Raw genomic sequence first — 25,627 nt, 5'->3', positions numbered from 1 at the left:
ATTGATTTTATCGACCAATATTGTTAGTACAAATATAATATGTTTTGAAACTGATTAATCTTACTTTCTTGATATTTGACACCGATTAGAGAGTTGAATAGCGCATAGACGTTTAATTACTATAAAAACATGTAGGTATTATGTGTTTAGACAACTCTTCAACAGTGTATAACCACTTACATTGTACTTTGACTTCAGAGGTAGCTTCAATAACGCCGAGCACGCTGGCCGCTTCGCACGTATAATTAGCTGACTCACGAATATCCTCAAGTACAAGAGTGTTCACACCTAGAGGTGGGTTGTCTTCTGACGTCAGCCATTTTGATAGACCTATGACGTAAACATTGTAATAAGTATAATGAATATGTCAAACTAAGCGATATGATTTCCGATCACGGCGTTACCTTTCCTCCATTTAACAGTGGGCATGGGAGATCCGAAGGCGACACATTTTAGGGTCGTGTTGCCGCCGAGCATCACCTCTGTCTTCTGCGGCGGCGGGATCGAAAATTGCGGCGCCACACGTCTTACTGCGAACAAAATACACATTTACAAATTTATATTCCGTTTTTATGAAAGCTATAACTAAAATAACAACTATGGGTACAGTGGCAATGATAAAATTCGACTAAATATTTTATATCATTCAATAAATTCCAGCTTGATACCTTCACGCGTTTTTGAGAAAAAGGGTCTTGACAGAAAGACGGACGGAAAACAAAGTGATTCTATAAGGGTTTCGTTTTTTTCCTATAAGGTACGGAACCCTAAAAAAGGAGAACAAATATTTGTAAAGTTGAAAATATTGATAATATGCATACAACTTATCCGATTAATCTCTAAGCATAAAACACGATAACGCTTTTAAAGCGGCAAGTTAATAAAGAAAACATAAATAACTTTTCGCAATGCAGAATCGTTCAACAACGCTTTCAAGGAAAGCAATTTGCATTTTTTTTAATACGCCACGACCATATTACTTGGAGCTATTATCGTTAAATATAACGGTTAAGTTGGTGGCCGGCGTGGCGGCTGGGCTTGGGCGGGCCGTTTTGTGAACGCTACGAGTACAAGGTAAGAAAAGATAAAGGTGGAAAACATTTACCTGGTTCCCATTATGTTAATTAGAACACGCGGGCGCCACCGCTCTCGGTCTAAATCGCCACACAAACTTGGTACTTAATTACAAGTCACTTAGCCTAAAATTGCGTGAATCTAGAAGCGAATGTAATTTACGTAGAGTTCAACTAACACTGAATGTGTAACGATATACTTCACTTTTGATGGAGAGCCTTATTTCGAATTCTGAAATGTACATTAGGGAATTACAAATACGGGAGCAATGTGACAGAAAAATTAGCTGTAACTGTTAGTATACAGTTCCAAACTAAAACGCTAACCTAAATCTATTAAAATATATTAGCGCTACCGGGTCCTAGCGCTTTAAAACTTTTTAAGGACACATCCAAAAAATTAATCGACATCACAGGGGACCGAAGAGCTGGCAGCTACCTCGGACAAAGAATTAGTTTAGCTGTCCAAAGGGGGAACGCTGCCTGTATCTTCGGGACCTTGCCTAAAGGGACTCCTTTTAATAATATACTTTAGTAAATTATTCGTTTTTAATATTTTATTTAAAACCATAGATTTAAGACTATTCATTAGATTCTTTGTTAGTCTATTGTTAAATATTATTAAATCTATTAAGTATATGGTGGCATTTATTACCTCTATACTTTTTACCTTTTAAAGTCGAGTATTTTATAAATAATTTATTAAAAGTAACATTTTTCAGTGCCATTTACGCGTAATTTCATCGCGTAAAAGAGAAATAAGTCACCAAAAAAGAGCATCTAAATACCGCTTTAATCTTTCTATTTAAGGGGATAATAATTACTTCAAATAAACAACATCTAAGACGGCATCTACCTAAAGCGGGTTGTGTTAATTAAGGTGAGACAGAGGTGTTTTGTCGAGTCCGTCATCCGAGCGACTTTCATCCCTCATTCAAGTCTATTTCAGTATATTTACGAGTTTATTCTTACAAAAAAATACTTGAAAACGATGCTACAATATTGAAATATGAAACTATTAAAAAAAACTTTAGAGGCGGCGTCCAACTTTTATTTACAAACATTTTGAATGTGTCACATTGTATTGTTACCAAACCTAAAAGTGGGTCCAATTTCAGATCAATTTATCACCTGGGACGGTGTCTTATTTTATTCTTTTTAATCTACTATAACTTTATTTTATTTTTGGTTTTTTATTCCGTTGCATTGATCAGATTTATCCAACATAAAATCTTACAAAAAAAATACCTTAGCATTTCACATTTCTAGCCGCTACCTTCTTTGAATTACACTCAACGGCTTATTGTGTTTAACAAAATTATTCTTTTGTTGGAAAACTTCAGAAACGTTTTCGTACTTTGTTTTCGCGATTAATTAAAATTAGTCGAGGCGAAAAATGCTTCTCGACTCGTTTAATATTTTTGATGGGAGAAGAAGGAACGGAGGCGGTGGTAATTTATTTTTTTAAGCGCAATTTTTAAAATGTAAACAGCGGCAGTGAAAATATCTAAGGTCTTACAAAGAGAAAAACTAATTAATAAACCAACCTAAATACAACAAAGGTTAGGTCGTATAGACAATTTTTTTTTTAAAGAAATATGGTTAAATTAATTTTCATTTTCAATACAGTATATTCAAATAAACTAATCATGTTCTTAAATACCAATGACCTGTACCTATACAAATTTATACCACTAACAATTCAAAAGCGAGGACCACAAAAAAGCTGCCGTGAAAAGGAACGTAACGTTGTCACATTTTGACACTGACGGGGGTATGGCGGTTTGAATCTGTGAGAAAAAAATATACAGTTTTTTTCCAAAAGACAATTCACAATTCAAGGAATAATTAAATAATCTGTAAACTTTTCCATTACAGTGACTGTAATTAGCTAATATATTTGTTTTTATTGTTTAATACCTCGCGAAGTTTTAAGCTTAATTAACTGTCTACATAAATTGCTATTACCATAAATCATTCGATGATATTCGTGTTAATATTAAAATTATAATTAATTTTGAATTCTTCATAATATTCATCGCATAATTAGTTTTAACAATTCATTAAATATTAAACTCGATAGTAAGGCTTGTTGGAGGCGAAAGCGCAAAAGCGGTCACGTTTGTTCACCTTGGCCTCAGTTTTGCTAAGTCGTTTAACCACATTTTCATAAAAGCCTTCTGTAGATAATCACCTCAACTTTGTCGTTTACTTGAGTAAACACAGTGAAGGCAGACAACGAATTTTCTGCTTTACTTTGGTTATTTATAAGCGTAAGAGATTCTAGACGGTGTTTGTACTTTTACTTAGTGAATTTATTGATATTGGAAGGAAAAATAATTAATGTAAAGTTAAAATTTCAAACGTATCTAAGAGTTTAATAGATTAAAAATATTTATAGTCTATAAAATCAGTAATATGAATTTGTTCCCTTAAGAATATGCCTTTGCAAGCTAACTTTAAGTCATTAGAAAATTGAGACCTTTAATTTAGGAATTTAAGACATTTTAAATGCTTTTTCCATTTACTGTAATGTTAAAATTGAACATCATTTACCAAAACAGGGATGAAACTCAAACACGGACCCGTGTCGCGAATAAAAAACACGCCATCTGCTTATTTAACCAAGATCAAAGGAAGTAAATTACAATTGAAAGCCTCGTACATTTCCGCTCTGCTGTCGATTGGCTTCAAGAATAATGGAACGAAAACAACGACTTCATTATACCTTATAACAAGGCAACGTACAATCAGGACGCTAATCATTGGAATAAATAAATAAATGAGACATTGTTTTTAAAAATTCCATCATATTGTGACACAAAGTTACATTACAAATGATGTGAATAAAGCTGTCTGTTTCATAATGTTCAATTAAGTGCTGGATAAATATCTAACAAATTGGAGATTGTAAAACGCTAACGACGACTTTATTAGATAAATAAGCTCAAGTAGCATAGTCAGGACTCACTTAGACATTAAAACAGTTTAAAATAAACGACATTAAAATCACGAATCTCTAAAAAAAAGTATAATTTATTGAATTTGAAACGAAATAATGATAGGGAATACACGTATTTATAATGAATAATATACGTAATAAAACATTAAGTCAAAAACTAGCAACATTTTATATTTCATCACAGACTCACTGTCGTCGTCGGTTACAAATTTCAAGTCGATACCCGATCTATTTATTGAGCGCATTTGCTTAAGTTGTAGCTAAAGTCAACAGCCATCAATAATTTTACTTTGATCAACGTCTTGGCAACTGACCCGACTGTAGCACGCCAAGACAAAGAGTCGGTTGATTAATAAGATGACACTTGACCTCATCTAACCTCCACCGCGTACTAATTACGTTATAATGAACAGTTGCAGACGTAAAATGCAATGAAAACACTAATTAACAGTTACAAAATTTCTTTAAGTTGTAGTTTAGATGTTTTATATGTGAAGTTATTTCACGGAAAGTACAGTCATGGCCACTCGCGGCATTCCACTTACACAAAAAATTGCTATGTTAAATGCAACAAGGCAAGTCCACCCTTTCATACCAAATATTAAATAAGTTAACAGTGACTAGCACAAATGATAGCAAGATAGTAAAAAGCAACAAGTCGTTTGTCACAGAGCAACCATTTTTCGGACAGACATTTAAAAGACAGAATAGACATGGCTTTTAAGGTAGAACACCGCCAGATTCCTCGACAGTATCTGTCCTAAACATTAAAACTGTGATATTTTAGTGACATCTGTACACGAACATAAATGCTATTAGGTGATTGCTTAATCTATCTACACGATATTAATTAATCGATCTTCCTACACGGTGCAGCACGTGTGAGGAGGTCCTATTGCCATGTCACTTGTATAAAACATTACTGTCTGTACTTTTAAAAAGAGTATGTTAGTGATAGCATTTTATACAAGTGTGTCTACAGTGGAAACCTACTCCTTACAAATGTAATGAGACGTCGCGGCCCGTCTCACTTATCTAAATGTGCCAGATAGTTAGGAAGCCGAGGTGTGTGGTGCGAGCGCGACACTATCTACGAATATATTGCGTATATTATTCCCGGAATTGCCGTCGTGTGGAAAGTGTTCTACTACTTTTAATATTATAGCCACAACTTCATTATTTTGTTGTAAAAGAAACGAACATTAGTCTGTTTAGACGCGTCACTTAACACTTACAGCCGGACGCAATTAACGCTCCGATTTATTTTTATTTACATATTTTTAATCTACATTTTTAATTTATTTGCTTTAGGTTAAGGGTGCTTAAATAACAATATAGTAATAAAAAAAATCTGATCTATAGTTAAGAGGCATATTAATCTATTTTTGTACTCATTTTCATGGAAATTGGGTTTCGGGTCTATTATATTAAGGGTTGATTATTAAGTTAGGTCGTTAGTAATACGTTATTCGTTCTAAGAAAACACTTCTTTTGAAATAGAATAAAAAAATATGACTAATTGTTTGTTCTACTAAACAGCTTTTGTCCGCGACCTCCTTCGTGATTAAAAAAAATATAATAAACTAGCGGACCCGACAGACGTTGTCCTGTCTACACGTCTTTAATTTGAATAAATTAATATGAAGTTAATATTTGATGAAAATTGTGAATCTAAACCATTCCCAGATCCCCTTGAACACACACAAAAAATTTCATCAAAATCGGTCCAGTCGTTTGAGAGAAGTTCAGCGACATACACACTCACAGAAGAATTATATATATAAAGATATAGTTTTTGTTACTCAACTATACTGTATCTTTCTAATAGCAAAATCATTTTTGATATCGATCCAGTAGTTTTTGACTTTATTCGTTAGTACAAAAATACAAATCTTTATTATATGGATAGTTCAAAGAACATAATGATTGTACCACATCAATTGCCGTGCTAATCGAACATGATTAAGTAACGCCGCAACTCAAAGCGGTCCTATTCAATTCAGCTTTTATGCGGCGAACATAATTTTATTGCATTTATTCATTAATTTATTTATAAGGATATTAAATGGAATTTTACCGCAACTTTGTATGACATTCAATTAAATTAAAAAAAGAAACTATTCGTTGCAAGATTGAAAATAATATTAACCTTGCAGATAATATTAATTTTAGTGATATTAATTAAGTGTTAAGTTAGATGATACACTTTAACATATGTTAGGACATGAGAAAATATGTTTTAATTATAATGGAAGATAGAAATATAGTCAAGATGACTTCTAAAGTACATTTAAATATGTACATGTCATAGCAATTCCTGCAAAAACATTTTTATAGTAGTTAAAGAGACCTTACCTTTCACGTATAAAGACGTGGGTTTGGAGAACTCGGTTCCGATAGAGTTTTCAGCGACGCATTCGAACTTCCCCTGATCTTCTTCTTCGCTTTTCACAATTTGTAGTGTACCTGAACAAAACAAAAACTATGATTTTAGACTCTTTTTGAATTATATAAGGTTTAGCCTTAGGACAATGCCCTCAAGTTCTTGGTTCTTTGCCAGTCGAGTGCATTCGATTTTTGCAATAGTAGCAAATGCTAGATTGTTCTTGGTTTCTACCGTTTTTAATCATAATTTTAGAAAACGGTATTTTAACCATTTTATTTTATATGCATATTTGCTGTATAAATGAAACATACTTTAATTTTTAACAAACTGTAACCTATTAAAGGTACGCGTCCATTGGCCCACACCGGACACAACGCATGCACGGACTAAACGGATTTGCTTTGTAATTCTATGCAGGCAGCACGAATTATGGGCGCAGTGCTATGAAAAATCATACAAAGCAAACTAAAATCTGTTGCGGGCCGTGTATGCGGTGCGTCTGGCGCGCGCCAATGGACGCGTACTTTTAAGCGCTAATAATACGTCATTTTTCGTGAATTACCACTATTCCGCTCGAAGTTTGAGCTATGAAGACAATAGTGGAATTATAATCTCGTAATATTTTGAATATAAATTACAAAATAATTTAAATTAATTAATTTGTTGGATATTTAAGATATCAAATTTCATCAAGATTGAAACTCAATTTAAAGTTTGTTAACCAAGCATTATGATAATTACTTATACAGTCAAAGTTAAATTATAAAGCAGCTTCAGTAAATTTCAAAATCACCATTTATTTATTTATTTAAAGACTTACGAACGAAGTGTATTGAAATAAATTAGATTTCAACTGTATATTATCGTTAACCAAAAGTATATTTTTAACATACGATGTAATCAAATTTGATGAAAAAAAGAAATTATACATTTTTTTAATATCATAAGGTGGCAAACGAGCGAGCGGCCACCTGAAATCACTGAAATAACGAAGTTACCGTTACCCATACACATACGCAATTGCATACGCATTGCCTACCTTTAATCGACGGAGGAGAGGATGAAAAGAAAGAAAATACTTTCCCTTTCCATGCATCCTCTCATCCGGAAAGTCCACTTCCACTTCCCTTCCTTTCCTTATAAGAAATAGGGTGGGAAGTGAAAGAGGACTAAATTAGGCCTCCGGGACGCACACTCATCAGACGAAACGCGGAATTGCTTCCACTTTACGCCACGCCTGTCTTCTGTGTGGTCGTGATATTTCACCGGGCGAGCCGGACCAATTCGTGCGAAGATGTTAAAGCGGGCTCTACCACTGGTAGACAAAGTCATTTACCGTCTTTGGATTTATTTTGCTTAGTTTCAGTATTAAATTGACGATACAAAAATATATGTTTTTAATAAGTCTGTGAATAGCCTTATAAAGGTAATTTTTACATAGGTTTGATATAATTTTTCATTTGCATTGAATTGGACTTTAAATATTCAGTAGTATATAAAAAATACCAAAAGTAAGATATAAAATTATTAAAAACACATTCAAACGAAAATATGACAAAATTTATATCACAACCATCGTTCCTGCGAAACATTTACGAATTAAATACAAGGTTTAAAAATAAACAATTTAGAATGTGTAAACATCCCTTAACAGTCGGTCGTCCGGTTTTATTTGCGGTTTGCGTATATAGGTACGTATATATAGAGATTTATGACTTAATAACATGACCCTCGGGTCATTATGACACTGCCCAGGTCCGGGGATCAAGACGTAACCTTTTATAATACCTTCCCTGGGTATATTAAGGTTATTAAGTTAAAATGTTCCCCGGAAATCTGTTAAGTGTGTACGCTTCATTGATTTATTTACTCGCCGAGAACTCGTAGTTTTCAAGTGGGGGTCTAAAATGAAATTTATTTCGTATTCTCTTAGGATACCAATTTAAATTAATAACTGCTCCTATACAACATATTATATTCAAGATAAATTGACTTCCATTATATTATCACAAAGAACGGAACAACGCGCACTAAATCATAATCCATGATTAGTTACCTGTAGTAAATCAAGTTTGACAAGTCCACTTTAAATGCAGTGGCATTTCCTTGTAAAAATTACTGCCTTACTCAAAATTACAAATTCAATAATTGTACGAAACCTTTATAATAACATAATGTGCCCTCATCAAAAAAATTATTCGAATCTGTTCGATGTTAAATCTGTATATAACATGGGAGATTAAAACGATGCTTAGAAAAAGTTGTAATTACTATACTATTGGGAGGCAATCATTCGTATCAGTTAAGAAAGGCACCGAGGGGCCTACGAGCCCTCATCCCTTGCAGATTGATTGAGATCTGTGCAAGCAAACCTCTAATATACAGTTCCAATGATTAAAGGGTTGAGACGTCATTCTTCCGGATCGGTTTGTGGTATTGTTTTTCTATTTAAAGCTTTAATTGGAACATCACCACACGACTAATCAAGACTCGTTTATTGACTAAGTAAGGTGTACAAATAATTGTGTATTTTTCTTAAGCTTCTTATATTGTTTTTTTAATTTTTTTTTACGAATAAAGCATAACATGCGATATAATAAAACATATGCATGGTTCACAATATGTTATTTCGTTACTTCACACTTTATTTTTCTTGTCTCTCTTAGAATAAAATGGAACTAAACGAAACGCGTCCTTGATATTTGAAATTTTGATAAAAAAAGCTCAATGAGATCACATTATATAAATACACTTTTTTAATATCTGTAGGAATTATGATAGTGAAATGTTACTCAACCTGTAATCTTTTATCATCATCTTTGTAATGGTGGCGCATCGTAAATCAAAGCGGGCAATAATCATTATTTACGCGGGCATTCATTAAGACGGCATTAGATGCGATCATAAGTGTCTCTCGTGAGATCACAGCGTACACTTAATCAGGCGCGGTGGCGCAAAGTAAACCTCACGTCCTGTCCCGACCTAAGAGCTAGATTAAACGGGCCGCCGTGATAAAGCCCCCCACGCCATTGTAAGCTGACCTTTAGAACGGCATCGCGGCGCCCCTCGGCGGTTGTTTTTAATTAGGCAACGGAGGGACGGAGGGATCTTTCTTGATCGGTGGCGATATAATTCCGCTACGAGCCGGCTATCCCCGGCCCGACGTTTATGAATAGCGCTTATTTTTCTTTTAATTACGGCCACCCGGTCTGTTGACGCGTTTTGTCCCTGCTAGGTGTTATTACTTACTACTGCGGCATCACGTAACCTCTGCGGACGAGGGCAGACTACATCTACTATCATCATCCATGAAAAGGAATGATAACAAAAATATTTTTAGAATTGAGTACATTTTTCTCATTTTTGTAAGACAGTTTTGTCTTATCAGGAAAACATTTTAAATAGAAATGTTAAAAAGTATTTACCTGGTCATTGTACACTTTTGGATTTATGTTTGTATAAATCATGGAAAATTAAAGTATTTCATTTATTTTTTTCAAAATTAAAAAACAAAATATTAAAAGTAAGTTTAATAAAACACAATCGCCGCGGGCCACATTAAAACGACTTAATTACTTTGATATGAGCTTTTTTTCGCAACTTTACCTCGCTCCCTGAGCCAGTTTAGAGTGTTTTATTTATAAACTAAACCAACCTAGTTTCATGTACTTAATGTTTATATACTCGTACGTAAAAATTTAATTGAGTTCTAACAGTGAGATGGAAGTTATAATTAAGTATCACTTAGTGACATCGGTTTTTAATTGTTTTTGTTTCAGTCTTAGTGCTCTTTTGTGCATTATTGATGCGTTTTTTTTATTATTAACTTATAAATATGACGTCATAATAAAACTGGAACCGTCCGACCCACGAGATATCTTGTAATCGAATAAAAGTAGTGCACACTACGCGCAGGGATTTGGGGAATATGCGTCAGAGTCGGAGACATTCTGATGTAGGTTGTTCATGTTTTGAATTTAATATTATTTGCTTAGAAATATTCACATATAAAATATTTCATGCAGCTTCAATATTATTTTGCGTTTTGGTTGATGAATGTATTACTGTAGTTTTTGGTCCTCTTTTTTTTCTCACACTTTCCTTGTTAGGAATGGATGGTAAGGGGAAGAGGATTTGGCGAAGGATGGGACGTTAAGGAGAGAGAACTTTCCATTGTCGGTTTTGATAGGCAACGAATCTGCAAAACTATAGCCAGCGGTTGCTTCGCCATGTTTGCGAATTTAGGTTACTGCTTCCTCGTTTGCCACCTTATTATAAACGTGACGAAGAAATAGTTCATAATGTATTATATAGCTTTCATTAAAATATGTGAATATTTCGAATTAAAAAGACAATAGATAAAATGAACTAACACAAATTATATAATAATATTTCAGGTACATAAACAAAATACAGAACACAATAGCAAAAGATTGTTTAAAACAAACATTGTCATCCCTTTGAATCAAACACTCGGCAACATCCCACACAATTAACACTATCCCCTAAACCTTTAAGCTGCATATTATACATGGCTGATGAAAAACGACCCTTCACTGGATGTGACAAGGGGCGTGGTCGCCTTGTAAAACTTTTGCGACCTCAATCAAGTGGGACTTTCGAGTACGCCCGTTGTTGCTTATTGTTGTATGAATTAGACGCGTTTTTGCTAGAACCGGCAAGTCCATTCAAACGTTTGAATCGCGCATTTGTATGCAAATGAGTAGTAATCTGGCTTTGGAGCGCTTGTCGCGTTGCGGACTCCCGCAGCGGACGGCGAGCGTAGAAATATGTTTGGGATAACACAAGCTAGATAGATGGGTTTAGTATTTTATTGTCCAGGTATTTTATTGTAGTAGAAATGTAATGAATTGTGTTGAGTGAATTCACGTACGACAACTGATAAGAGATATGTTAAGAAAGTAGGATAATGATGATGATGATGTGTAAATATGATTTGGTGATGGTGATGTATATTATTTTAGTAAATTAGTTGCTCTTACCGTGATATTCAAGTGTCGTAACACATGTGTCTTAAATCAATAATTGCAAGATTCAGTTTAAAGATAGTTTTTTTTGTAATTCGGATATATGAGTATAAAAATATATGACATTATTAACATTCCAATCAGCAGTCATCGAAGCATAGAACTGTAAAGTGTAAATAAAGTGGACGTCCATGTTGAGTTAAAAATAAACACGGTATATGTCAAATAAATACGGGAAGCGTTGCGTAGGGAGATTAAACTGTCGGTTATTTATAATTGCACAATGTACCGTGCCTGTGTTACAAATAATTTCAATTGAATTATACACCCGTTTATTTATCGTATCGAAGTTCTTACAATGCCCTAGTAATACACATTGAAGCACACCTTAGACCATAGAGCTACAAAACACTGGACGCGGCCAAGGTGAAATAATCCACTCGAATAAATTAAAATTAATGAGATTAAAAGAGCCGGCGGCAAGTCGCCGCGGACCCGCTCTAACTGAATTTTAAATTACTTTCCCACCTCTTGTGAAGTGCATAATGCCATTAAAATTGAAATTATAAACTTTATGACTTTGTTAATTAGAACGTGTTTTAAATGCACGTTTATTAAATCATTACAACAAACTACATGCGGTTTCTTTCTGCAAAATAACCTCACAAAGATAACCTCTTTGTACGAAACAGAATACCACTCCCAATTCGTACCTAGAACCTCAATATTAGTATTAGTAAAATATAAATATTTACTTGTAATCTTACCAATCTTACTATTACTATAAATGCGAATGTTTGGATGTTTGTTAAAAGGTATCTCCAGAAAGACTATATAGATCTCGCTGAAATTTGATTGTAGAACATAGTCTGAAAGAACACATAAGCTACTAATTAAGTTTTTTTTAATCGCGTGCGGACGGAGTCGCAAGCGAGAGCTAGTCTTAAACAATATCAAGAATATTGCTATTGTAAATTAAACATTCAACGTCGCCAACCGCGCGATCGCTACTTCGTTTACCTCAAAATTGATATAATTAACATTTCTCCCTTCCTTACCCCCTCTCCCTCATCGCAACTACCAGCTTATCATATTGTGAGCTCGAAACTTGGCGAACTTTCATTAAGAAGTGCAAATTAAATTTGCCTCCGAAGCGATTTTTAAGCGCGTCGTCTCTCCTAATTAAAAACCAATTAATTGGTAAAGTTTTGAGATTTGGAGCAGTGACGAAACACTTTCAGTTCTTTGGGCGGGAGAGAAGTTCGGAATCGGAAATGTGACTCACGATACTTACTACTTCTAAATTTGGCGACTGAGCTTTGAGTTTTAAATTCAATGATTCATTCATAAATATAAATGCAAATATAAAAATTAGGTTAAGTGACGTCACGTCTTAATTAAATTAAGTAATAAACGAATGCATATTACTATACAGGTAAGGTATTATCGTTAAAGTTTGAGACGGCCGAGGTTACCTAGTTCCGGCCAGGAATCCGGACAAAGCCCCAACCCACGAGAGACGGTCCGGACTCCGTACCTTATATTGTGCGAATAATGCTTCCCATGCTTCCGGGAAGTGGCGGCTGAATCTAATAACAATTTATACGGACATCGAATAATATAACGTATAAATAATGGATACAACTTTACACGCATGTGTGCGTCTCTTGGGGTATGGTACAAGTGTGCTCGATTAGCGATTTACAATTATTAAAAATACTGTGCTTGATAAAATTACTCATTATTACAATATTGTTTTATTGTTCTGCTAAAATTACTTGTTAAATTAAAAAAAGACTTGCATTTTTGCTCTTTAAAATCACTATTTTAGATAGTTTCAAATGACAGTGCTATAAAAGTTGAATCTCAAATTTGATTTTCATCACAAACTCAAATGATTAATTTCCCGCTCCGCTTCAGTACGCTTGCCCTACCGAAAAACTAGACCGCAGAATAGATCCCAATGACTTCGCATTCGGATCAAATAAAGTTCTTTCGGAGTTCGGCTCAGAATCACGGACACTTTATTAACTTTGTGTGTTTCGGTCGCGTCGCGTCAGTGGCGAACGTGTTCTCCGATCGGCGACGCCGTGTGCGTGATCCCGGCGGCCGACATAATTGTGTTTATGTTATCTATCTACTACAGCCCGATATGTTTTTGTAAACCATTGTAATACATGTTGTTTGACAATAATAAAGTTATTAGAGATAAATAAATCAAAAGTATGCAGGTCTTCAGTCTTTACTTTTTGATATGAATATGTACATATGACCTTGTTAATCTATGACGCAACAAACACTTACCGTGCATTTTATCGTTGAGCAGAGCGTATCTAGGGTTGGATGCGACATCCAGGGGCAATGAATTCCACAGCCACCTAACCCTAGGCGGCGGGGTACCACTCGCTTGGCACGGCAGAGTCGCGGTGTGACCCACTTCCACCACCATTGTCGACGGCGGCTGGGCGATGGTTGGGAATCCCGGTGGCACTTTGTCAGCTGTAAAAAATAATCAATATTTTAAAATAAGAAGTAAGTAAGATACATGTGAAGGAGATAAGTCTTGAGTGTCAAATGATCTCAGCTATGGTAAAGGGCTAAGTTATTGTATTGCTATTACGTTAAACATATTTTATGTGAGAAAAAAATAATGTTTTAATATGTATTTCATATGGTTACAAAAATCGGCTGAAATATATATAAGTTCCTTTCTTAAAAATATATTGGGAGTCATAAGTCGGACGGGTTGGACGTTGACCCTTTTGGATGGACAATCTCAGGGGATTGATAAAAATATATCTCTTAAATTAAATCGCAATTACAAATATTATTCAAGTGTAAGAAGTGATATGTATTCATATATCATTTGAATGACACGCTGAAACTGGACATTGAAGATAAAATTGGATACCAGGATTTCTTTTAGAGTATTTTTTTCTATTAGAATTATTATTTACAGTTTCCAAAAAAATCTGGATTTAGCAAATTTGTTGTTTTTAGTTCAATAACGTCCAGAAATTGTCGACCTCACAATTTTTCCGAAAAACGCTTCGGCCAAAAATGGGTTCAGACGTCTTAAATTGTCCTTACGTATGACCATCTCATCCGGATTATTATCATCACGTCAAGTGTAAAACGTCTCAAACATTTTTATGATAACACGATTGTATTCCTTAAATTTTTGTGACCAAAAAATTCTAGTATAGTTTTTGGCGTTACCACAAATTATTGATGATTCGAAGTTACTATAACGTTTCGACATACGCATTTTCTGTTACGTATTTTAAATAACATTATTAGTATGTATAAAATAGTTTAGGAGACGCAATCGCTGACCGCATCTTCATTCAATCTTACCACATTCTTCTTCAATATTACGTAACAATGTAAATATAAGAGATACAAATCAGAGTATTGAAAGTAAAGAGTTTCTCTTGAAATTAGCAATAAAAGAAAAAGGGACAATGAATTTTCCTACTGGAATAAAATAAGGTTTTTATACATCACCGTAGCGCAGTAAATTGAACAAAGAAACGTTTTAAAGCGGCGTGCACAAAGGCCGATGATTTTTTTCATGCAGATTTCTTGGAGCTATCCTTTTAAAAGGGTCGACAAAGGTTGGGCAAACAATCTAAATAAGGTCGCTTGTTACTTCATAAATTTTAAGCGCTTTATGCGTTTTTCAAGCGAACAATTTTTAATGCTGAATCATTTTAGAAAATACAAAAGTACAAGACTTAAATACAGAAACGTAAAACTTTTTATTTTCAGCAAAGACAGTTAATTGCTAATCGGTAAAATAGAAAACGATAAAATAGAATATGTATACCGAAATAATATAAATTATACTAAACATAATAAAAAAAATTTGTTAACAACAAAAAAAATGAAGTGTCGACCGTTCCGTAGCGAGCGTAGTACAGATCGAGTATTAACTCATTCAAAGTAATAACTTCACGGACGATTCGTAATCGCGTTGTAAACTCAGTTAATTCCGAATCTCGGGTCTATTTGAAGAGCCGTTGAAGTTCCTTACTTGCGGAATTAACGCGAGCGCGTCCCGCGAGCGACGAACCGAATTACACGGCCAAACTTTACGGAGCAATCCGCCAACCGAACCTTGGATTAGCGGCGCCCGAAACGAAATTCGAAATATTCCAGAAATAATGTCAGTCTTGTTGGTTAATCAAATCTCGTTCACTCGGAAGTTCGGGCCTAGGGATGGAGTGATTTCATTTGATGAATTAAAATTTTACTATTACAATTTTATGCGGTATTAAATAATTTCTTAAATAACGCGATATTTCCATGTGCATAAAGGTAAGCCGACTTAGTCAAAAGCTTTATAAAGAAGTTAACACAAAGTTCAGTTAGTTTAAACGATGTTAAAATTATTGTGAGCATGTCCTAACTTTACTAAACATATTTTAAAGTGTTGCACATATTCAAATTTCGCATAAAATACAAGCATGAGAAATTTTGGAACTTATTCATAGATTAATGAGACCACGCAAGTCTTATCGTGTTTTTTAAATATTATAGGCAAGCGGTTAACTGAATCGCCGAAATAGCGAAGCATTTTTACTATCGTACACTTACAAAAACATATTTTCATCATAATTGTTCTTGCAAAGATATAATGTGTGCAGTTGAAACTTTCCGTTATATTAAAATAGTATATAAAATACGAAAATATATAATTTTCCTAATAAACTCGAAGTAAAGTCCTTAAAAGTGTTGTATGGATTTCATGTAATGTATACATTAATTGGGCCGAAAGCGGCGTGTAGGAGGGGTTCCGGGAAACCGAACAGGTTTCTTTGAACTGGCTCCCTAATGATACCTTATGGAGGTGCCTCGTACTTGCTTATATGATTATCGTTATATAAAACTCGTAAAGTTTTGAAGGGCTGCTGCTACCGGTAGTCAAAAATTAATCAAGGTTAAAATCTGACATACTTTTATAAGCCAAATGCGTGTTATATTTCCGCACGCGATATTGTGAGTTCCATTTTTATATGTACCATTTCAATATTCTATTTACGTGAGAAATAGCTTTACAAAAGAAAAAAAATATTATAATTTAAACAACTATAAGATTATTTATTTTATTAAACTTCTAATACATTTTAATACTTGACATTTCGAAGCTGTAAAAAAGACAAAAAATGTCAACCATGTGTAATTAAATTTAATAACGATAAATATAACAACTCACTAATTTCAAGAAAATTTCTACCCTAGAATGAAAGCTTTACAAAAACAAACTGACAATCGAAGGACGAAACAATACATACATACTAGTTCTTTAGAAAGAAAAGAAGTCAATAGTGAAGCTATTAACTTGGCCCCTGAATAACGTCAAAAAGTCCTTAATTAAGTGTGGTCATACCAAAAAATAAACTGGGTCGACCACCGACGTACCGCACTGCTTATTTCTGACAATTATTACTTATGTTTTATAATCCAATTAAAATGAAAGAATTAAATTCCCATTAATGCAAACGAATCTATGCATTTGTGTGTGTGACAAAAAAAATATAAGAACAGTATTGTGGTCTTAATAGTTAAATTCCAATAACTGTAGCGACTCAAATCCGACTTCAGTATTTCCAAAATACTCTGTTATAGTTTGTCTCTGATTTAAAATCCTATTATATTATTTAATATTAAGAGATTTACGTGGTCCCGGAAATTAATCCACCAAGCCAACATCTTTGATTACACATGAAATATAGGATAAAGGATTGCGTTCCAAGCGGCAATGAATAAAGGACCTCTTTGACATTAAGACGGGTCCAATAATCCTTTACTGGGAATCACCGTTTCGGCGGACACGGTGATCCCGTAAGTTGTGAGATGGCAGAGCCTGCTCGTTAATGTATTTGGATTAGACCGGATTAAAAATATGAACGACTTTAGTTGTCACAGTTGTCACAAAAATAGTCTAATTTTGACAGCTGTCAGAGATATCTTACTCTGTGTGTGTGTTTGTGTTTGAATTATCTGTAAATTACTTTCAAAAGCGACAACTTTCATCTGAGATTTTGTGATTTATGGCGGACTTACGACGATAATATTTCATAAAAAGAGAAGTAATAAAGTAACAACATGATTGTTATTTACAAAAAAGGCGCTAAGAGTTCTTAAGTAAACTAGGCTAACTTCATAATTCGCAAAAATTGATTTTATAGTTATGAACGTAGTATCTTACCGAAGTGAACCTTTATTTGCCGTCTTCTTAAATTAAAAATATTACGTTATTAATTTCCAATATGAGATAATAATATAGAGATCTTGTCTGTAAGTATAAAAATACTAGATGTGTTTCGCAGATCAAAACTGACCGTTGCTTTCTCTCTTAAAATCAATTGTCAAAATGGACGAAATCAGCTTATCCGTGCGGCAAGATCCTTTCTGATAAAGACGTCCATCCGAAGGAAATCGCATTCGAACCTACCCTCGATGCTTCCCGAATTCATATAATTGCGTTTCCCTTCATTTCTCAAAACACAATCGTGTTAACGTTTTTCTTTTAACAGTATGAGGTACCATCTGGAGAGCATATGAAAAGTAAAATATCGAAACCTAGAACAACTTTCAATTAAAACGTTAAATACTGATTTTAAATATCACAACAGTTAGAAATAATATTTGATTATTTAAAAAACCCTCGAAAATATTTCCATACCCGCTTGACTCTACTTAGAAGTAAAAGAGAATGAAATTCACGAATTTCACATTCATAAAATGGGACGTACAAACGTATCTCCGCTTACGGAATAAAAATTAAAAAACACACAGGAGCGGATGAAGGAAAATACATAAAGTTTATTGCCTCTTTTTAGGCCCTGAAAATAAGCAACGAAATGAGATGAAAATGTTTAATGTTTAAAAGTAAACCGCAATATATCTCGCGTTGTTTTACAGACCGCTGCGTGCGCCCTTTTGAGGCGTTTAATAACACTTTTTAGCTTTGTGTTAAAATTAGCTTCTTTATTGACTAAAACATATCTGTACACTTGTGTACATGACGCAAACAAGATATAAGAACAGGAAAAGGGATGGATCTACTACGACTTACTTGTAAGTCATAGGAGATATGAACTTGCTAATAATTTAAAATACGACAAGTGACACTGACATTGCATGTATTTCAATGAACTTAATCATATATTTAAAGTAAAGTTTAATCCAATACATAACAGATTTTCAACTTTAGAATTTAAAATGAAATTTAACGGTAACAAATGAAACATTTATAAAGCTAGCCAACAGTAATTAAGAATTCAAACAGTGGAAAAAACAAAGAGGAAGGCGTTGAAAGACTGAGCTCGCTTACAGCGAAGCTACTAAGAGAAAGAAACCAGAATAAAGTGTATAACGGTATCTTTAAAAAAGTATAAAATGCTTTCAAACATTACTCGTAATTGTGTGCCTAGAGTTGAACTATTAGACGGATTTTTAGAGCTGTCTATTGATAAGATTCCTACTTTCTTTTTTTTTAAATCCTGTACTTCAAATCAAACCAAGAGAGTATAAGAATGAAAGATGTTTGTACTTATATCTACGAAGCATAATCTCTAATATATTAAATGTTATAACATGCCTTTAATTCTTTAAATTTCAATAGGTTTTCGTAGATGTGTTCGATCAGTTGAAACCAACAATAACCGACGATAAGCCTGGTGACAATCCGTTACCTCGTGGTGTTGAATTGCGTCTGATTTAAAAGCGGAAGACGACTCCCACTCAGCAGGATGTACCCGGGTGTACTACTCGTATTACCCGTCCCAATTCGGTATAATACTTCACAGCGACGAAACTTGACGCACAGATAACGAGCCTACCTTTATAAAGACAACTCATAAAACCCGCTCCAACAACGAACGAAAACAACACTAATTGAATTTTTATATTGAGTTATCGGAAACGAATCGATTAAATTCCTAAACATCGAATTCGCAGAACCCTATTGTTCTTGATGTCAAATAATTCCTACGGATATTAAATTTTAAAGTAAAGAAAGAGGATACTATTATACAATCTTGGGCAAATTACGAAACTAAAGACAATCTTACAATGGAATTCACATATTATGAATATAAAAAAAACCCCATACATAAGAATACTAACCTCCTTTTTAATAAGGTAAAAATAAGTCACGTCCACCGTAATCATATAAGTTGTTATTGATTTATATTGTTTAGAGCATCAACAACAAGTTTACTGGCGAACCTAACGCGAGGAAATCCACAAATCACGTTTTTAATTTCACTCGCCAGTCGTAGCGGCGCCGTGGCGTTTGTTAAATTTTACGAGTCCATTTTGTTGTGCGCGCCGCGGCGTTGCTAAATCGAATCCGCTATTGGATGTTTTTCAGTTAACTTTTAAAGGAATCTACAGACAAATTGTTTGTACGTGGTAAAATACAGACATGATAGAAAAACTTTGTTATGTTAACATACATCATGATTCTTATATTCTCTATACTATGCTATTTCTTTCCAAATAATATTGAAGTTAAGTTCACAATATTCTGAGTTACATAAGAAAAATTGATAAAATTGTAAAGACAAAACTGAAAACTTCGAAAGCTTTTAGGTTAAACAAAGAAAATTAATATGTACCGCAAGTCACCCATTACAACTGGACTTAGTCTTAACACGTGTTTGTAATGGCCAGCCGCTATCTCTGGAGTTTGAGAGCGCGGCAATGCCCCCTAAAGGTCGAACACCGTATGGATTTACACAAACGTAAAAGTCTTGATATTGAAAGTTTGTAGTCAAAGTTAAAGATAATTTTGAACTTAGTAAAGTAAATAAAATTTCTGATTTTCAATACCTATCAATGGCTGAGCGTTAGAAAGACATATTCTTTCTAACATTAAGAATAAAATAAGACCTAATCAATAAATTATTTTATTTTATACATGTAATAAAAAAATCAGTAATCAAATTCCGCGTTTGTCCTAAATTCAACATTAACAAAGAGAGAAAAGTTACGATTCCCGTTGAAATCACAGAAGATTTGAGAAATGAAATTTCCGGGCTTGCCTTACTTTTCCTAAGAAAAGCCGAGTCGAGTACGATGGGTAACTCAATTGAACGTAACGACATCAATACTCCGCTCACTGCTCACTTTTAGCTCCCACAAATACAATAATCTGTACTTCCTTAACTTTTTAAATAAAAAATACTCTTTATTTACCAAACGATGTATTTCAACATAAAATATATCCTCAATATCGTAATGTATCAAGTAAGTTAGGAATTCGAAATTCAAAATTCAAGATGATTCGAAATTCGAAATTTAAAAAATGTTTTTTTTTTACAGAAATACAAAAAAATAACATTTAAAATCAAAGTAAGCAAGCAAATGCTTTACAATTTGTAATAATTATATTTTTCTACAAACAAAATCCATTTCAAATCTTTACATATTTTAATGTCACCCTTAAATTGTAACAAGATATTGTTATATAAGATCCGCGAGTCAAGTGAGGGCGCAGTCAACATTTTGGGGAGAGTGTTTTATTCGAGACATTTCTCATTTGCTGCTTGAGGTCGTAGATTTGTGTTACATATGGGTGTTATTTGTTCGCTTGTTATAATATCCTATTATATTTCGCATTCTCGTAACACAGAATCTAAAAGCATAACATAGACCCTTAGTATCAAAATACATAAGGACCTTGCAACCGTAGATTTAAACCGTCGAATTTTTTTTACTAAAACATATCGTTATCTCAAAGAAAACGATGTCGATGAAAGACAATAATATGCTTCTGTAATAGATCCTCAAATCAACCCAAGCGTGAAAACATTTATCAAAGTTTCATAGCAAAATACATTGAAGAAGTGAGAAAAACAAAAAAATTGTGGCAATTTTTTCAGTAGTATAAAAATTTTTAAATAACTTTTATCATGAGTCCCACTGTTAAACCTATTTTAATAGTATTTGAGCTCGCCACAAGAATATGTGTTGCCCGATAGACCAGCTAGACCGGTGCAATACCACGACCACAGAGAAGACAGGCGAAAAGTAGAAATAATTCCCGCACTTCGTCTAACGAGTGCTGGAAGCCTTCAGTCAGTTGTGGGTACAATTGGAATGCGAATTAGACTCTGCGGGTGACGGGACTTACACGAAGGGAAATACCCTTTCTCTGCGGCCCCTTCTCTCTTCTCTAATTCAGATAGGCTCTAAATCGAAAACTTATCAAAGATGTCTATGGAAAGGTCGTTTTTTATAAAATCAGATGGCACGTTTGTCAAATTCTACTGTAAAAAAGAGACCTAACTATGAGTTCCTGGTAATAATGTAATTAGATCAAAGGTTAATTTAGCAAAACAAATTATTATATGTTGCCTTCCGCTGCGTGGCAAACTTGTATTTGTGTATTCAAGTACTTGTGTATTCAAGCTCACTTTACACATATGAAATGCATAATTAACTTACATCAAGTTAACGCGCGCTGAGTTGAGAGACAGTTAATCGTGGAACAAGACGTCGTACACATTATGAGAATTGTGAAGGATCAGTGGCGTTTCCTCGACGAGACGCTCTTAAGCCAAGACTTAACAATGTTATTGTCTTGTTGGTTATTAAGGACTTTAACGATGTTTGTAATCTATATTTGAAATGTGGTTTAAATTTTTATATGGAACATCTATTTTGCGATTACATAATAACTGAAAGTTAACAAAAAAAGAACAATAACACGGTCTATTGAAAATCACTAGCGCCTTCACGGCTTAGCACGGATGGATTTTTTTTAAAGATTATAAAACAAAATTAACTATATTTTGTCTCACTCAGAGTAGTAACTTATTCGTTCTATAGTAATAGAATACCAAAAGAGAAAAAAAAAATTGAAATCTGTCCAGTAATTTTTGGGCTTATTCGTAACAATAATTTAAATTTCAAATAACTTATATCCATAGTGTAGATGACACACCGAATACGAATGACCTTGTTCTTCAAGATAAAATTCAAAACTTTAGCATTATACGTAAGTAAGAAATGTTCCAGAGATAAGATACTTCGCTATGGACATTCCAAATCTCAACAATAACGTTGGCACGTGAAGAGCAATTCTGGGCTCTCGTCAACTTAGTGCGAGACTTCGCAGTAACACGTGCTCCGAGACTCAAGTGAGTGTACATTGAGAAATGGTTGCGCGTGTTTTACGAGGATCTTCACATTTTACAGCTATATAAGTGTTGTTGTTATACTTTGACATAGGCATTTGTAACGACCAACTTTTTTATCCCAAAAGACTCGACAAATCAATGATAACACTCTTATTAGATTTTAAATTTAAGAATTTTTTCCCGAAGATTTCATCAAGACAATTCTTTTTTAAATCAAGTACATGCGACTTTCTTTGCAAACAAAAACTGACAAACTGTTTTTATTAATTTTTAATAGACATTGAGAGAGAAATAAATATTATGTACAAAAATCATATAACTAATTGTATTATACATAAATAGAAAAATAGTATAGGATATGAACAATATGAAGACTTATGTAAGTATAACCATTTTTCTTTGTCATAATATAATTTAATTTCTTTAAAGACAACTACCAAAAGTATATGAGTAACTTTTTCCCATGACGGTACGTAAGAGCGTACTCCAGCACAGAACATCCTGGCGCAGTCAGTATTTGGCTGCGGCGTATAAATTACTAAATTACAAGCACCAATTTACTAAAGTACAGGCGGCTGTAAATTTGTTTTAGTACTTTGTGCAGCGGGAAAACGATTCAAGCCGGCATAAGCGCCCTGTCCTGATTTCACTATTTATTTACATTGCGACACGTATATACTATTTAATTGTACATTTAAAATTAATTTCTGCAAATTGCGACGTTATAGTGAATTATTGTTTTCAATAATAATTCAATAACTGTCTTCTAAATCATGAGCGGAATCATACAATCGATCTTAATTTTTTTTATAAAATCATGGAAATTGACTACCTCTTTGATAAACAAAGGTTATAGATTTATTAATATTAACATAAAACGTAAAAAAGGTTACTAATTCAATTACAAAATATTAACCTATTAAGTAAACAGAAGGTATTAAAATCTCTCAACTATTAAGAATGTTAATATACGTCGGCGTTAAACAAAGCGAATTCATTGCGGCACGCCACTTCCCGGAGTAATACGGGATGCAATCTACGGGATTCCGGCAGCGAAACCGAGCTTATTTGACGCACACGAAATGCATAATTATCTTATATATTAGCATACGAGTGGCGCCCTCTTGCGAGCGTTTTAATCGCGGAACAAGATCCTGACGCTACGTGCTCTCGCCTTTGTCAAGTCTCTACGCGAATCTATACTGAATTTAACTCTTATAAATTACAGTGGCTTATTTCTTACATTCATTAATTAACTAATTAAATGATGAACATAATTAAGGCTATGAATTTAAAGTGAAAGTAACACTGGAAAGAAAATATCGATTTTAAAATGGCATGGCTACATGATCCAAGATTGTATTTTCACTATGAAAGTGTAAAACCACGACATAAAAAATAACCAAGGCCATTCTGTTCCTCTTAATTTTCCTTTTTTTTATAAAAGAAATTCACTTAAAAACTAAAGAACGTAAAATCTCGAAGGCCCCATACAATCAACTCGTTGACTACTTACATAATTATAGTTTCAAATAAAAATATACAACGAGGAAAAGCTCGTTTAAAAACATTTTCTGAGCGGAGAAAAAAGATACGCTTCTCAAAGTATTTCCTTTTTCTAAGGAAAAATTCAAAGTAGCGTGGTAACAAGGTTTTGTATCGCAAGTTTCGCAAAGAGACATGTATTCATTACCCACGAGAGGCATCGACAATGCACCGGACGAACTGCTATATTATTACAGGTACATATTTTATTTATATGAACATATAAGTATAAAAAATAACGAGATTGAATGTAGATGACTACTTTTAGACGGTATTAGTTGGGATCATTTGGCGCGAATGACGTGCGTTCGTTACAAACTCCAGTGTCATAATGAATAGTGAGGGGACACAAACGTCGACATTTTAGCAAGACTAGTGTTGCGTCAATACACTGGCATATTTTCGGATTTTCTTCCTAACACTCGAGGAAGACCAAAGAAATTATGGATGGATTGCATGAAAGCGGATATGCGTAAGAAGAGGGTGAATTCAGACATGACGGCTAATAGAGATGTATGCTGGAACCTCCGTAATGATAAGGGTAGGTTGATAACATGTTATTTACCTATATTCTTATAGAGTGAAATTTAAAGGCCGTATTATTTAAGCATCTACATAACCTATCACTTTCTTTTTATATTTATTTATTATATTATATATTTCTGTAAAGAATTCTGTATTGTATTTATTTAAAGTGACTTGATTTATTAAACCTTTTCAGACAAGTATTTTAGCCTTAAAGAATCTAAACGAACATTTTTAATTTTAATAACGCACCAAAAGCGTTAACAAAAGGTTGGCTTCGCTAAATTAAATTAAGTATTCATGAATATTATTTACCGAGAGACCTTTAGTTAGTTATTATGAATGTCAATTAATTGAAATTCATAAAGACGGTCCGCTTATTTTACCATAATAGCAAAATCAATTCATGCAATAAGACGTATATTATTACTGTAAAGTTAACTAAACACAAAACTTTAACCCACGCCTTGGTATTTAATAAGTAACTTCTAAGTAGACAAGCATTTCGTTACAGTAATTAAATATTAATTTTTTCGTTCAGACCATTGTGCTAGAAAAAAAATCATCGGAACACCATTGAGTATATTAATACAAAATTATTTATTGGTCAAAACCGTCGAAAAGATTAAGTTCAGGAGGGGAGACGGCACAGCTGACCGCAGTGACTCTGCGGACGGACAAACGACAAACGTGTCCTTTGAGCGCTGCTTAAAGAGATTGAGAAGCACTGCATTGCATGGTTGAAGATTAAAGTAAAACATATCCCAATAAGAAAAACAGACGCGACATTATTATTTTTGTTTTTACGACTTTTTAAATGTAAAACTAGCGAAATATTTGCTGAAAAATATTGGCAGTTAAATAAATTGTTTCAAAAATAAAACAGTGAAAACTTTTTCTTAAATTTAAGCAATAATTTTAAAAAAATCGAAGGACCAACGTAATCATTTACAGGCTATAGAAAAAGTTGTTCAGTCCATTTTAAGGTGTAT

At 33.7% G+C, this 25,627-nt stretch overlaps 1 protein-coding gene across 5 annotated transcripts in view; it reads right to left on the bottom strand.

Moving 5' to 3' along the window:
* LOC106121187 (tyrosine-protein phosphatase Lar) overlaps window positions 1-25,627 on the bottom strand; it is a 265,949-nt gene that overhangs the window by 17,861 nt on the left and 222,461 nt on the right. For all 5 annotated transcript variants that reach the window (XM_013316701.1, XM_013316704.1, XM_013316702.1 and 2 more), the window contains exons 6-9: window positions 13,714-13,908; window positions 6,391-6,501; window positions 405-530; window positions 181-330 (exon numbers count right to left, since the gene is read on the bottom strand). In XM_013316701.1, the coding sequence (XP_013172155.1) occupies window positions 181-330; window positions 405-530; window positions 6,391-6,501; window positions 13,714-13,908 (582 nt within the window). The remainder of the gene's footprint in view (window positions 1-180; window positions 331-404; window positions 531-6,390; window positions 6,502-13,713; window positions 13,909-25,627) is intronic.

Source organism: Papilio xuthus, unplaced genomic scaffold (genome assembly GCF_000836235.2).
Source record: "Papilio xuthus unplaced genomic scaffold, Pxut_1.1 DF826945.1, whole genome shotgun sequence".
In the NCBI taxonomy this organism is placed as follows: Eukaryota; Metazoa; Arthropoda; class Insecta; order Lepidoptera; family Papilionidae; genus Papilio; species Papilio xuthus.
Note: the sequence above shows the minus strand (reverse complement) of the source record. Positions and strands in the feature narration are given on the sequence as shown.